Below are 12825 nucleotides of genomic sequence, written 5' to 3'. Positions count from 1 at the left end.
CCTGGCTCCGGCCAGCATGGTTCTTCCTGTTCTTGGCTGAGGCTTGAACTTGGGGCTTGTTCACAGTAAGCAGGTGCTCTGCATCTGAGCTGTACCTTGAGCTTATTTGTTCTTCTATTTCCTTCATTTCTATCCCACCTCCCCCATGTGAGTACATTTAACAGTGTCCCTAATTTTAGTAAAATTAAGATGCCTTTGTTTTTATGAATAAGCAGTTATTTTATAGTATTGTTTTTTTCTGAAAGAAGAGAAATTAGAATGGCAGTTCTCTCCAAAGGTGGCTCTTTACCTACCTCAGTGAACTGATGAGGACCTGGATGCTGCCAGTTGATGTCACATCAGCAGTTGTTTCTGTTTCTGAGCTGTACCCTGGGGGACGTCTCCTGCCCCAGTGTCACCACTCAGTCTTTACTTTGGGCTTGGGAGAGCAGAACCAGCTGTTGGCAGTGGTGCCTACTTGGGGCAGAAAGGGAAGGTTAAGTCAAGTACTGATCTGGAGCGAGTGAGGCCTTGTCATAAGACTGACCCTGGAGGCATATCTCTGCCCTTTTTTGCCTTGGGCTGTGCTAGTCTCTGTGATGAAGTGCGCATGTGACAGGCACCGGAGGTGAGCCTTCCCCAGTCTGTGCCTTTGGTCTGGCTTCCACTGCTGTAGCTGGAAGGGTGGGTACTTGGCTGTCCTGCTCTGAGGCACCTTTCTTTACCAGTGCTGTGTTTGTCTTGAGTAGGCTTTGTTGATGAGGTTTTGGCCACCTGTGAATTGGGGATAAAAATGCAGCCCACAGGATTTTGAGGAGACTGTGCCCACATCCCACATGTCACCTGGGCAATAAGGGGTCCGGGTGCTGCAGGCTGATAAAGGGGCTTTTTCTTTCTCAGTGGGCTGTTTTTAATAACTGTTTTAAGTGTTTGGGTAGCACATTCTGTAGGGCGCTGTGGACATGCCTGCCTTACTGAAAGCCAAGTTGGATGGAGGCAGCTGCTGGTTCGCCTGCACCAGGCCTGACTGCTAGGAAAACCTGTGCTGCTCTTGAACTGACAGTGACAGCAAATAGAGCAGTGCCTGATTACCTTTGCCTCGATGGTCCCCGTGTGAACATTCTGCTACCTGAGCTGTCATGGGCTTCCTTGTGCTAGTTGTTGGCTGACCCTGAGCCCTGCAGAGGAGTACATTCTTCCCTGGCATCGGGCTGCATGCAGTCAGCACCATGAACTAGTTATCAGGGGCCTAATGGAGATGATCCCACCCAGTGCTCTCTAGTGCTGCAACTGGCCTCTGGCTGTTTCCACAGGGCCTTGGCTTTTGTGGCTTTAGGGTCCAGGTCAGTGGGCTTGGAGGGAAAGCCTTAAATCCAGGATCATCTGATTATTTCCTCATCATTGAATTTAGATTCAGATTTGGGGGTAAGAATGGCCCATACTTAGGTGGTGTTGCTGCCAGCTTGAGTGGTCAGCTCAGGTGTGGGAACCTCACTTCCCTGTGGTTTGTAGGCAGTTCTCTGAGACTTCTTGAGCCATACTCATCACCACTCTGTCACCAGCACTGAGCACAGGGATGGCCCTTACATGATCCTTTCTGACTCACAGGTGGCCACATGATCATGGGCCTCGCATAGCGCAACAAACATGTGTTGGTGTCTTCCTATGTAGCTCAGTGCTCCGGGTATCCTGTTAGTGGTGGTGTGCTATCCAATGCATTGACTGCTTGTGCCATAGCTGGGGTGGCAGTGCTCTGGTACCAGACAAATTGATTGCCCCAGCTGACATGCAAGGCTGGGAGGGTGCGAATTGGGGTCTCCCTTTTCTGAGTTGTCACCTTGCTAATCTGCTGGCCTGTCATTTTCAACTCTCCCTGGATTCCCATCCTCCACATCTGAAAAGGCACATTAGCAAGGGGCATACCCCAGGAAAGCCCCTCACTGGTGGGTGGTGGCTTGGGCAGGGCCATCCTGATGTAGCCACAGAGAAGAACAACTCTATGGTGGATGTGCCCACTGGTGGTCGACAGGGTGGGGCTAAATACTCAATCCTGCAGCTCTGTAGGTAGTGTATGCCCTGCCAGTTTAATTCCAGTATCTTAAGGAGAGCTGGAATTGTCTTTAAAGGGAGGGCAACCTTGTTCAGCTATGCTCCCCCAGCCTCTGTTACCTGTGAAGCAGCAATGGGCAGACCCTAAGGAGGCAGGCAGCAGGACTGCAGGGTTTGCAAAGTGTGATAAATATGCAAGAGAGCTAGTGCATTTAATCTTGTCATGTTAAAAATATTGAAATCTCAGCAGACTTAAGTTCTTTATTTGATATACATCAGGGCTTTCTCATTAAGAGTATTTTTCTGAAATTGTCAGTTATAGGAGGAGAATTATTCTTCCAGCAGCTTGATAATACCCTGATTATTAAATTTAAATTGTTTTAGTGGAAGGAGGCAAAACCAGAAGACCTTATGGATTCAAAACTTAGATGTGTGTTTGAATTGCCAGCAGAAAACGCTAAACCAGTAAGTATGTCTCCAGTTAACAGTGATCGAATGTTGCAAGCTGATACTGATCTGCATGCCATCTCCGGTGAAACCAAGATTTAAGCTGGCAAATTATTTTCTTCCCTCTAATGTACAAAGGAAAAAATAAGCTGAAGTCAAAGGATACGCAGGCTTTATAAAGTCCACCTTGGGGAAGGCTTGGGGATGTGGCTAATGGAGACAGTTTATCCCTGAGAAGTACAACCTCTTGGCTCCTGTGTGGCAAAGTGGGGAAACCAAAATAGTATAATTTGTCTTTTTCCATGGTGCTTGGGCAGGTGATGAAGTCTCAGAGCATCTTTGCCAGTGTCCCCCACAGCATCCACTCCCCTTCCCCTTTCCCCATGGACTCCTTCAGTGCAAGTCTGCTTGAGAGACTCTCTTAGCCTCGGTGTCTTACCATTTTGCATTAGATCAGCTTTTTTTTTTTTTTTTTTTTTTTTTTTTTTTTTTAAATACTGGGAGCAGCATCCTGTGCACTGTGGGGTGTTGAACCAGCCCTGCACTGTAGACACCAACAGTACTCCCAGTTTTTCATGGCAGCTGTGGTGTACCCACTGCCCCATTGGGAGCCCTCCTTGCCCCTTGCTTCCCTGGCTGCCCCCTCTCTCCCTGTGCTGACTTCATCTGGGCCCTCACTGTGGACCAATGGAATGCAGGAGATGGCATCTCAAATACTGATGTACACTGGCCAGAAAAGTTGAAATTGTGTTAAGAAGTAAAAGCTGTGCATGGTCTGCAGGCCCCTGCCAGTGATGGTGGGAGCTGGGAAGGAGAAGCGCTCTGTGGTGTTTCTTTCCGTGAACTAACGAGCGCCAAGAATGCTGTTGATTGGGGTCAGAACAGTGTCATGTTTTCTTCAGCTCTGTAATCAGCTACTGCCGTCTTAGTTCTTTGAATGGAAAGAGAGTAGCATCCTGTTGCAGGGAAGGTAACATAGAAGCAGGGGACATGGACCCCAGCCCCAGCCCCATGATAAGTGGCTTGGGCTCTGCCTTCCAAGGTTCCCCTGCTATGCGGGGGTGGGGGTGTGTGTGAAGGGGGTGGAGCTGGATGCCCACCCAGATTTCAGATTGCTACCTAGAATCTCAGGTGATCGATCATCCTGCGTGCTTCCTGCCCCTGCTTACTGAGGGTACACTGGTCCCTTTTACACAGGGGAACAGAGGAGTATGTGGCCTCCCCAGACAGACCGACTTGAAGCTTGTTTGCCCTCATCCCTGCTTGTAGGTAGCCCATGTGTAGCACTCACGGGGGACCCTCTACCTCCCCACCCCTATCCCTACCCCAAGTGGCCTGGGATTTTCAGCTCTCCTGCAAAGGTAATTTGCAGCTGATAATTCCTGAGCTTGCACAATTGCAGTATGCTAATTTTTGCATGGCAGGAATTTGATAGTGCAATATGCACGGCCCTTTTTCTCCTCCTTGAAGTATTAGCCTCAGCCCAACTTCATTATTTGCCCTTATTCATAATTTCTAGGGCCCGGTAGCTTTAGATTATCAAGATATTAGATAAAGTGATCCATTTAAAAAATAAATGTGACATTTTACAGTGCGGATGAAATGCTACCTCGTGTATTGTGTGCTGAGAACTACTTTGCATAAAATCCTTTCTTACATAGTTGGTGACACTTGGGCTTTCATTTATTTCTGAACAGCATGATGTAGAAATAAATAAAATTATACCCACAAGTGCATCCAAGACAGAAGCACCGGCAGCCACTAAGTCCCTGACGTCGTCTCTCGATGACACCGAAGTGAAGAAAGTGATGGAAGAATGCAAGCGGTTGCAGGGGGAGGTGCAGAGGCTGCGGGAAGAGAGCAGGCAGCTCAAGGTAATAAATACACTTGCTGGGGTACACTGGCCTCATAGGTGGGCACCATGGAAGTCCCTGGACCTAGTGGGTTTGGTTGGTTTTTTGCATTTGTTACTTTTTCTTCCCAAGGGGACACATTTGCAAAGCTTTCTTCCAGCTCTCAAAAGGGTCTTTGGACTATACCTGCCAGACTGTTGTCTCCCTGAGGAACCAAACCCAATCCCACCTCCATCGGTCTAAATTGAGCTGTTTCTTTGCTTATGCACTGTGAGATCCCACTGTGGCCCATCCCTGGGGCAAACTTGGCTGGAGACCAAATCCTGCCCTACTGTTTTACCCTGGGCAAGTGAGGTTTGAAATCTAAGTGGGTCTGGGCAGTATAACTCCTCAGGCTGCTCTGTGGTGGTGAGGAGAAAGCACAGTGCTGGCCCGGTTAGGGCGGGTGGAGGTGCACAGGAGAAACCAAGGCTACAGCTCGGGGTACCCAGCTAGGCTGTGTCAGGCTGCACTGCAGATGCCAGAGGTTCCCTTGCCCGTGTTGCTGTCTATACAGTTTGTGTGAGGGCTGGCCCACTGCAGGCCTATTTGCTGAGTGTCTCTCTGCCTGACTTCTAGCTAGGGAGCTGTGAGTCTGTCTGCCTCAGATGTGGGTAAACCTGAACATCTGAGTTTAGGAACTTTTGTTGAAACTTAAATTTTGAGGCCTATTTGTTCTCAATCTTGATGATGCCACCCAAGCGTGTAATAGGTTCTCCTCTTTACCTGCTGTAGCAGCAGGTGCACATAACACACTCCCTTAAGCTGTCTCCCCCACTTCAGCTCTGAGGTGGATGTACAAGACGGCAGCTTGGAAACAGCCTGAGCATTAGGGGAGAGTTTCTCTTCAGAAATAGAGTTCTGCACCATTTAAAGTGATCTATAGGTAGGGGTAGCGTCTATGTAAACCCAATAAAATAAGTGCTGGATTTTGCTGTGCCCATTTTTTAAAAGTTAATCGAACACTGTGGCTTATTCATCACTGTGCTGTGGTGCTGGCCTTACCTACAGGCAGAATATTGTGTGTGTGTGTGTGTGTGTGTGTGTGTGTGTGTGTGTGTGTGTGTGTGTTGTGTGTTTGTGTGTGTTATCCTGCCAGACAATGGATTTTGTTTATTGAGTTCTGCTGTGTGTCATGCTTAGTGGGCTCAGCTATGAGTAGGCTACCCTGGAGAGCTCCCAGTTAGTGGGGTTGAGGGAGAAAGGAGACAGTGATGGTTACAGCCCATGTCTTTAGTGGGCCCATGGAGAGCTGCAGATCATCTGGAGACTGCACTTGGCAGATACGAAAGAATCAGAGGAAAAAGATGGAGAGTGTCACCAGTGTGGGAGGCTTCAGGGTGGGAGCAGCCTGGCGCTGGCCCCAAGCAGCAGTGGTGCTTAGGAAAGGGCAATGGGGGAACCTGCAGCCCTTCATCTAAGGGGGGGATGGTAAGTGGAAGACAGACCCTTCATTCCTTCCCGATCTTTGGAGCATGGTGAGTGTGCTCTGGCATCTGCCTGAAAGTGACAAGCCAGTCAGAGGTATCTGTGGTGCATAAGTGAAGGTTTCCCTCCGCCTGCTGTGGCAGCAGGTAGACATAGTGTGTCTACAGTTCCAAGGCAGGTCTGACTCGGTACCCTACGAAGACCTCTTAAGCATACAGCAGCTCTGCAGGTTATACAGGTCTCCACTGGAGACCTGTGGTGGGAAGCGCCTGAGATTGAGTTGACTGAACAAACTGCAGGTTCAAGACAGGGCAGAGGTGAGGCCAAAAAGGCTGGCTACCCCATGAAGAGATTTTCCTTGGTTCACAGGGAGCTGAGGGGTGGGTGTTAGAGAGCAAGAGACAGCCAGCAGCTCTGCCAGGAACACTGAAGCCAGGAGAGTCCTGGCAGTGCCTTCCTCTGTCGGCTCCCATGTGTCTTTTTCAGCTTGGCTGAGCCATGAGCTGCTTTTGAAATGTGTCCTTGTTCCCCTAGGAAGAAGATGGGCTTCGGATGAGGAAGACGCTGCAGAGCAACAGCCCCATGGCAGCTCTGGCTGCCCCCGGGAAGGAGGAAGGTCTCAGCGCCCGACTGCTGGCTCTGGTGGTTTTGTTCTTTATCGTTGGGGTCATTATAGGGAAGGTAGCCTTGTAGAGGCCGCATGCGAGGGATGGCAGATTGGATTGATGGATCTACCACATCATGGGATTTAAATTTATCATAACCATGCGTAAAAAGAAATTAATGTATGATGACATCTCACAGGTCTTGCCTTTAAATACCCCTCCCCATGCACACACAAATGCACACACAAATATAGCATAATATAATGATCTTTTAGAAAGTTAAACGTATAGTAAACGGATGGGGAAAGAATGGTCTGTTGCTGAAGACGCTGTGATCAGCCACAGTGGCATATTGTAGCTGTCACCTTAGACTTGGGTGGGCCTTGACACATGTTGCTAGATCACCTCTCTTAAAGCGAGAAGCTCTTCCTCACATGTTGGGGCTAGCCTGTGGGAGCGGGAGTGCTGAAGGTGGGGTGTGCTGTCTTCTCACACCCAGGCAGCCTCCCAGGCCTGCTGTTTTGTCTAAGCATCACTCCTCAGGCCTACAGAGGTACCGAAGCTGGAACGCATTGCACAGTGGCCACATCTTTTGTACCTGTAGGTCATGAGAGAGAGGGGGGCATGAGTGGATTGACTGACCCAACACTTGGAAATCCAAGTCTGTGCTCTGTTCTCTTATAGGGACCAAGCTAAATTACTGTTGGTTCGTGTAGTGAAACTGAGATGTTAATCAGAGATGTGTAATGCATATTTAACTTATTTAATGTATTTCATCTCATGTGTTCCTACTGTCACCAGAGTACAGGCAGTGCTGCAGCCCGCATGTCACGCGTGCTACAGGCCACCAGTGAGGGGCTGCTGCCGTGTGCGCACTGTGTCTCTGTGTCTGGAGGTCTGAGGGATGGGGGAGGGTCTGAGTCAGGAGACGGCTGCCAGGAAGTGTTTTGTTGTAGGTCAGTAACAGCTGCCCTGAGGCAGTCAGCTCTGGATTACCCGGCCTTCTGGACTGTTCTTTCTCCATTCTCCCTACTGCTCATCCTTCAGAGCACAGGCCAGCGCTGACTGGCTGGCCTTCTCAGGATGAATGAGTCAGGCTGCAGAGGGCGAGGGGCACAGAGGTCGTGGGGAGAGCTCCTGAGCAAATCCATCTGCTGCTGATGAAGAGTCTTGACTGTGAATTAATTTCATGCCGTAAAAGACCGATCCAGTTCTGCTCAACTATGTAGCATCTTAAAGGAAAAGATTAAAATAAAGCCCCAAATTAAGAGTCCTTTTGTCATTTTGTCACATTTGCTGTGTGTGGGATTATTATTATCAATCATCGTTAGTGTGCTATGGAAGGTTGATTTTAAAATGAGCTCTATCAGTGGGAAACACATGTTTAATGATTTGATTCTACACACATCTGTGTACACACATACACACATATATTACTATTACTTTTATTATTATATTTTTGGTTGGCTTCAGCTAACAGCACAGAAAATAAAGCTGCTGCCATCTCAGACCCGCTGTCCTTCCCCTTCCATGACCTTGGCCCTTCAGTGACAGGCCTGGACACCTGGAACCACGCTGCTGCCGTGCCTGACTTGCCATCTGGAACCCTGAGCTGGGTGGACGGGCGTCTGGGCGGTAAGCAGCCCCAGGGGCTCTCGGGGAATGAATGCTGAGCAGCCCTGTCCTCCCCCTTCATAAGTCAGTTCTTGGATCCTTCCTTTTACCTGAGAAATGGAGGGTAAAAATTGAGCCGAGAGTGCTGACCTTTTGCCACCTGGCTTTCCACGGTGGACTGAGGTTTGACAGTCGCAAGTGTTGCCAGTAACCCTTGTGCAGCCTTTTCCAGGCTTTGAGAAGTAACTCAGGGCCTCCAGCAGGACCTGGGCTGTCAGCTAGCTCTCTAACAACGGAGCCAGGGTCTGCAAGTGTTAAGGGGTGTCTGTGTGTGCCACAAAAGCCGTTGAGAAGCATAGCCAGCTGCCGAGATTAAAGCGTGTCTGGGAGCTGCCGCGGCTTGAGCGGAGGATGGTGATTGTGTGTGTTGAGAATGACTTAGCAGGCCAGAGGTTGAAGGCACTTTTGCTGCTGCTGCAGCAACAAGACCAAAACCTCCAGATACACAGACCCTTCGTCTGTCCAGGCCTTAGAAACCCTTCTTGGAGAGATGACAAGCTGAGCATGGCAGTGCCTGGGGCTTCTTGACTGAGGGGAGGGTGGAAACTTCAGGGAGGTTAGCACGGCGGAGCGGGTAATTCTCTGAGTCACCCCAGCCAGTAAAGAATGTGCTGGAAGAGAGGTGTTGGCAGGAAGAATACTTACATGTGGGGCTCTGAAGAGAGTTGTACACGCTAGGGGTGCCTTTTCTGAATATTTCAGAGTAAACAAAACCTGAGTAAGACAAAGAGGAGGTGAGTGTGGCTCTGTCCCAGAAATCTGTTCTCTCCAGAGAAGACAGTCAGATGCTCTGAAAGGTATAAAGCTGGACCCTGCTATGGTGGTAGCCACCAGGCAGCCTGGGCAAGTCTTCCATGTCCTGGGCCCACTGCCCCTGCTCACTGGCTGTGCTGGCTTCGGAAGCACCAGCCATAGCACTCACGGATGAACACAGGGGTAGAGTCCCATCAACTGCTATTGATTGGATTTCTAAGTTGATAATTTAAGCTTGGAAAGATACAGAGCACCGCTTAGACAGCAGGCGCTATTATCTGTCGGTTGGAAGCCCTGGCTTTAATTTTTTTCTTCTCCTAGTTTGCATGTTTTCCCTCTCTGGTCTTTTAAACTGCTGGCACCAGCAGTAATAAATACTGATAAAATCAAAATTGATTTTTACCAGTGGACAGTTTATGCGTAGAGAGGCGGCTTATACCTACATAACACAGAAGGGGGAATGAAGAACCTCCAGTGAGCCGTGAAAACCTAACTGCTTTCAAACAAATCCTAGGAACAGTATTGCTGTGTGAAGATAGCAGTGCCCAGCCTGCAGGCTCTGTTGAGTCAGACAGAGCTGAGTGCAGTGAGAGCTCAGAGCTAAATAACCCTTCAGATTAACTTGAAAACAAGCCTGTGTGTACATGAGTGTGTTTGTGTGTAGCATATGTGCCGTATGTAAGTAGCTTGACAGTTCCCAAATGGTGCCTGTATTTTTTTTCCACACAAATCTTGGTTGTTTTCAAACTCAGAATCCATGCCAAAATGCAGTGTCATTTGTCATTTTTCAGCTCCTCAAAAATCACTGGCCCAAGTGCAAATTTCTAGTTACGGTTTGCAAAATTCTTATTGTAAGGGCAAGATGGAGGCACAGGGGAGTTGGTCCCATGATTTAGGTCATCCTGTATAAGACAGTCTCCAGGATAAAGGCCCACATCCCCTTGCTTACAGTAGTAGCCGTGTCTCCTGTGGAGCCTGTCTGCTGTGAGGAAGGGGGACGAGTAAAATTTTGCAAGTACCTGGAAGGCACTAGACTCATCCTAATTACACTTGGCCATGTTTGCTGTTACTGAGAATGAATGCTTTTCAAAGTCAAGCAGAAATGCAATTGTGTTTCAAAGTGCCCTGCAGAGCGTAGATGGATGGGTGCCGTTTGCAGCACAGCAAGGCCCTGCCACTGCTCTCTGGGATCATGGCTGGCTGGCTCCCTCGGGCCTCCCTGGCCTGATTGGATGTGGAGAAGGCCCTCTCCCTTCTCAGACAGCTACCACCACAGGAACAGTTGTCAATGCCATCCTGGCTGCAGAGCTCCTCCACAAAACCTCACACTAGGCTCTGCCCTGTACACAGGGAAGTGACAGCTCCCGTGCGTTAAGGTGGGCAGCCTTTTAGTCTGTGTGTGCATTCTAAGGCGCTGCGTGCTTGAGATCTGTGGATCAAAAGAGAGAACAAGGTGGCGGGAGGTATTTGCTGCCGGGCACCTTAGCTCACCTGCGGTGTCATGTCTACCACTCTGACCCAGTCAGTGTTCCAGGCTGAGCAAGAAGAGCCAGGGCTCTGGTGTGGCCTGAACATATCCCACATGATAAATGCATGTGGCTGTTTTCATTTCTTTCACTGCATATGTGCCTGGGGAATTATGGGAGCTTTAGAAAGAAAATTACCACTGTCTCTCAGCGAGGTGAGGCTGTCCTGTCTGGAGGCTCCTCATAACTTGTAAATTAAATGTGAATAAGAGAAGTTCATTAAAATTGGCATTATAGAAATGGTCTATTGGGGTTTGAAAGCAGCTGAGCTCATGGTGTCTGGGCTCTCTCTGAACCTGAGGAAAAGAAATACATGAGCAAGTGACAGACGACCGTAACAGGAGCATCAAGTGCAGGCAGCCTGGACACTGGGAGTGCATTGCTGCCTGCCTCCCAGGCCTCCTGTGGTCACACTAGGCTCAGCCACTAAGAGTATTTGCTACTTGGGATGAACAAGGGTACCAGAGCCCTAAGGATGGGGACAGGAGCCGTTTCCACAGCACAGTGTTTGCAGTTTCCATCCCAGTTCATTTATTCCCATTACAGAGCTATGTGTAAAAATGTCAAAGGCACAGCACACATGAACATCTGTGATTGTGTTTAAGAGAGATACGGGAAGGTAGAGGAAAGGTGGTTTGATGAATATAATAATTACCTTAGGTTTTTTTTTCTCCCCGTAATGGGGTTAATTTATTAGGATATGGGTGCTTCTGCTCTGTAGAAGAGGAAGGGAAAAGTAGCAACAAAAACATATCTATTATCCAACTTGCCACAGAAATGTGCAGTTATGATACCTTGGAATGTTGCCACGGTGTGGCTCATGCTGACGAAAAAAGATGTCAGTGGGAAGAAGACTGCTGCAGTGAGGTGCTGGCGCTTGGCTTGAACCAGGATGCACTGGGCCTGTTACCGTGCCCTGGTACGGTTGCTGTGTTGCAGTGAGGGGCTGATGCAGGCTTAATCATCTAGCTAATGGATGTGGTGCTCTGCCTGCCTGCATCCTGATGAGCCTCAGGAGCTGGCCGGCAGGGCCTTTGCATGGTGGAGCTGCAGCCGCAGTTCCATTTCCTTGATGCTCAAAAGCCATGTCTAGCCAAAATAAAACATTACCTGTTACTTTCTGTCTCCCTTCAAAAGACACCAAGTATGGGAGACAAATCAGATCTTTTAACACAGTCTCATTAAGTCTCCCTGCTAACAAGAAAGCAGAGCTTCTGTAACTTAGGAAGATGGTGAATTAGTGTGCATGCTCCACACGTCGGCTCGCCAGCTCTCCCCGTAACACAGAAAGGCCCTCCATGTTTTCTTACGGCCCAGCTGCCTGCATTCCCATCTCTCTGCTTTTTAGAAGTAAACTAAACTCAGCTGCTAGCCCTCTGGTGCAGCATTTATTTATGTCTTTTCTTAAAAGCCCTTTCTCATTGAGTCTCGTACATGGCTTCATAGGTCAGAATTTATTGTCTGTGATAGCGAAACCATGTGTACAAACTGCCTTCTGTTCGTGATCCGTGTAGCAGACGTTTCTAAAGCGGGTTCTTTATTTTCCACGGTGGGTGAGAGGCTGAGAAACTCATCAGCAGGAGTCATTGGGCGTTTGTGTGTCTCACTGGTAAGCTGCCTAAGAGTTGTGTTCTTATGTAGAAAAATGTAAAATGCATTGGGCCTTATTTTTGTGGCTGGTGTTTCTTTTGTTCTGTTTTGTTTTTTAAATAAAATATATGAACTGCTGGCATTTAGAACTTCCTATAATAAACACAAGATAATGTTCCCATCACCGTTCCCTCCCTCCCCGTCTGAGGAGAGAAACCGGTCCTATCCGGCTTCACATCCTCTCATCTCAAAGATCTGTGCAGCCTGTGACTGTGTGTTGATTGTGACTTCAGTATACACCAGCATCTTAGGGGCTGAGTATCTCAAGAGATGTTTTAGAATGCTGCTGTCTTCATAACCTCTCCTTCATGCATTTAAGCCGTATTTCCTGTTCTGACGTGGAACTCATTCACAAAATCAAAGCAGAAAAGGACTCTTCAACGTCATGCGCTTCCGTTATCTGGTGTGTGATAAATCCACAGTTTTGTGGATGACTGTACATTTCCCAGAGGGAAGGAGACGTATTTCTACACTGTCCAGACCCAAAGAGCCATTCAGCAAGAGTTTCCACGTGTTGTTTGTTGGTCTGATGGAACCTGCCCTGCCGAGGTATAAACTTCCGTACGAGCTGTCTCCACATAATGTTCAATAAATTCTGTGCTGTGAATATATTTACATGATGATTTCGTGTAAATTTATTTTGAATGGATGGCTTGAAAGTGGTGTGCTGCAGAGAATGTACCGAGAGCCATTGCTGACAACACTCGCCCTGCTGCTTATGGGGAGGAGCTCGGATTACATGAGAACCATAGGCCTTTGCACCAGAACCCGGATTTAAAGATGATTTAGATCAACTCATTTTGCCTCTGAGGAACTCGCCAG

General features: G+C 48.5%; 1 protein-coding gene across 1 annotated transcript in view; it reads left to right on the top strand.

Moving 5' to 3' along the window:
• VAPB (VAMP associated protein B and C) overlaps window positions 1–12618 on the top strand; it is a 40308-nt gene extending 27690 nt beyond the window's left edge. The window contains exons 4-6 of the mRNA XM_084775022.1: window positions 2413–2493; window positions 4173–4349; window positions 6330–12618. Coding sequence (XP_084631148.1) covers window positions 2413–2493; window positions 4173–4349; window positions 6330–6488 — 417 coding nt within the window. The 3' untranslated portion in view covers window positions 6489–12618. The remainder of the gene's footprint in view (window positions 1–2412; window positions 2494–4172; window positions 4350–6329) is intronic.
• The last annotated feature ends 207 nt before the right edge of the window (window positions 12619–12825 follow it).

The sequence above is a fragment of the Acomys minous genome (assembly GCF_964271855.1).
Source record: "Acomys minous genome assembly, chromosome: 3".
Classification (NCBI taxonomy): Eukaryota; Metazoa; Chordata; class Mammalia; order Rodentia; family Muridae; genus Acomys; species Acomys minous.
This window is presented reverse-complemented; position numbering and strand designations above follow the sequence as displayed.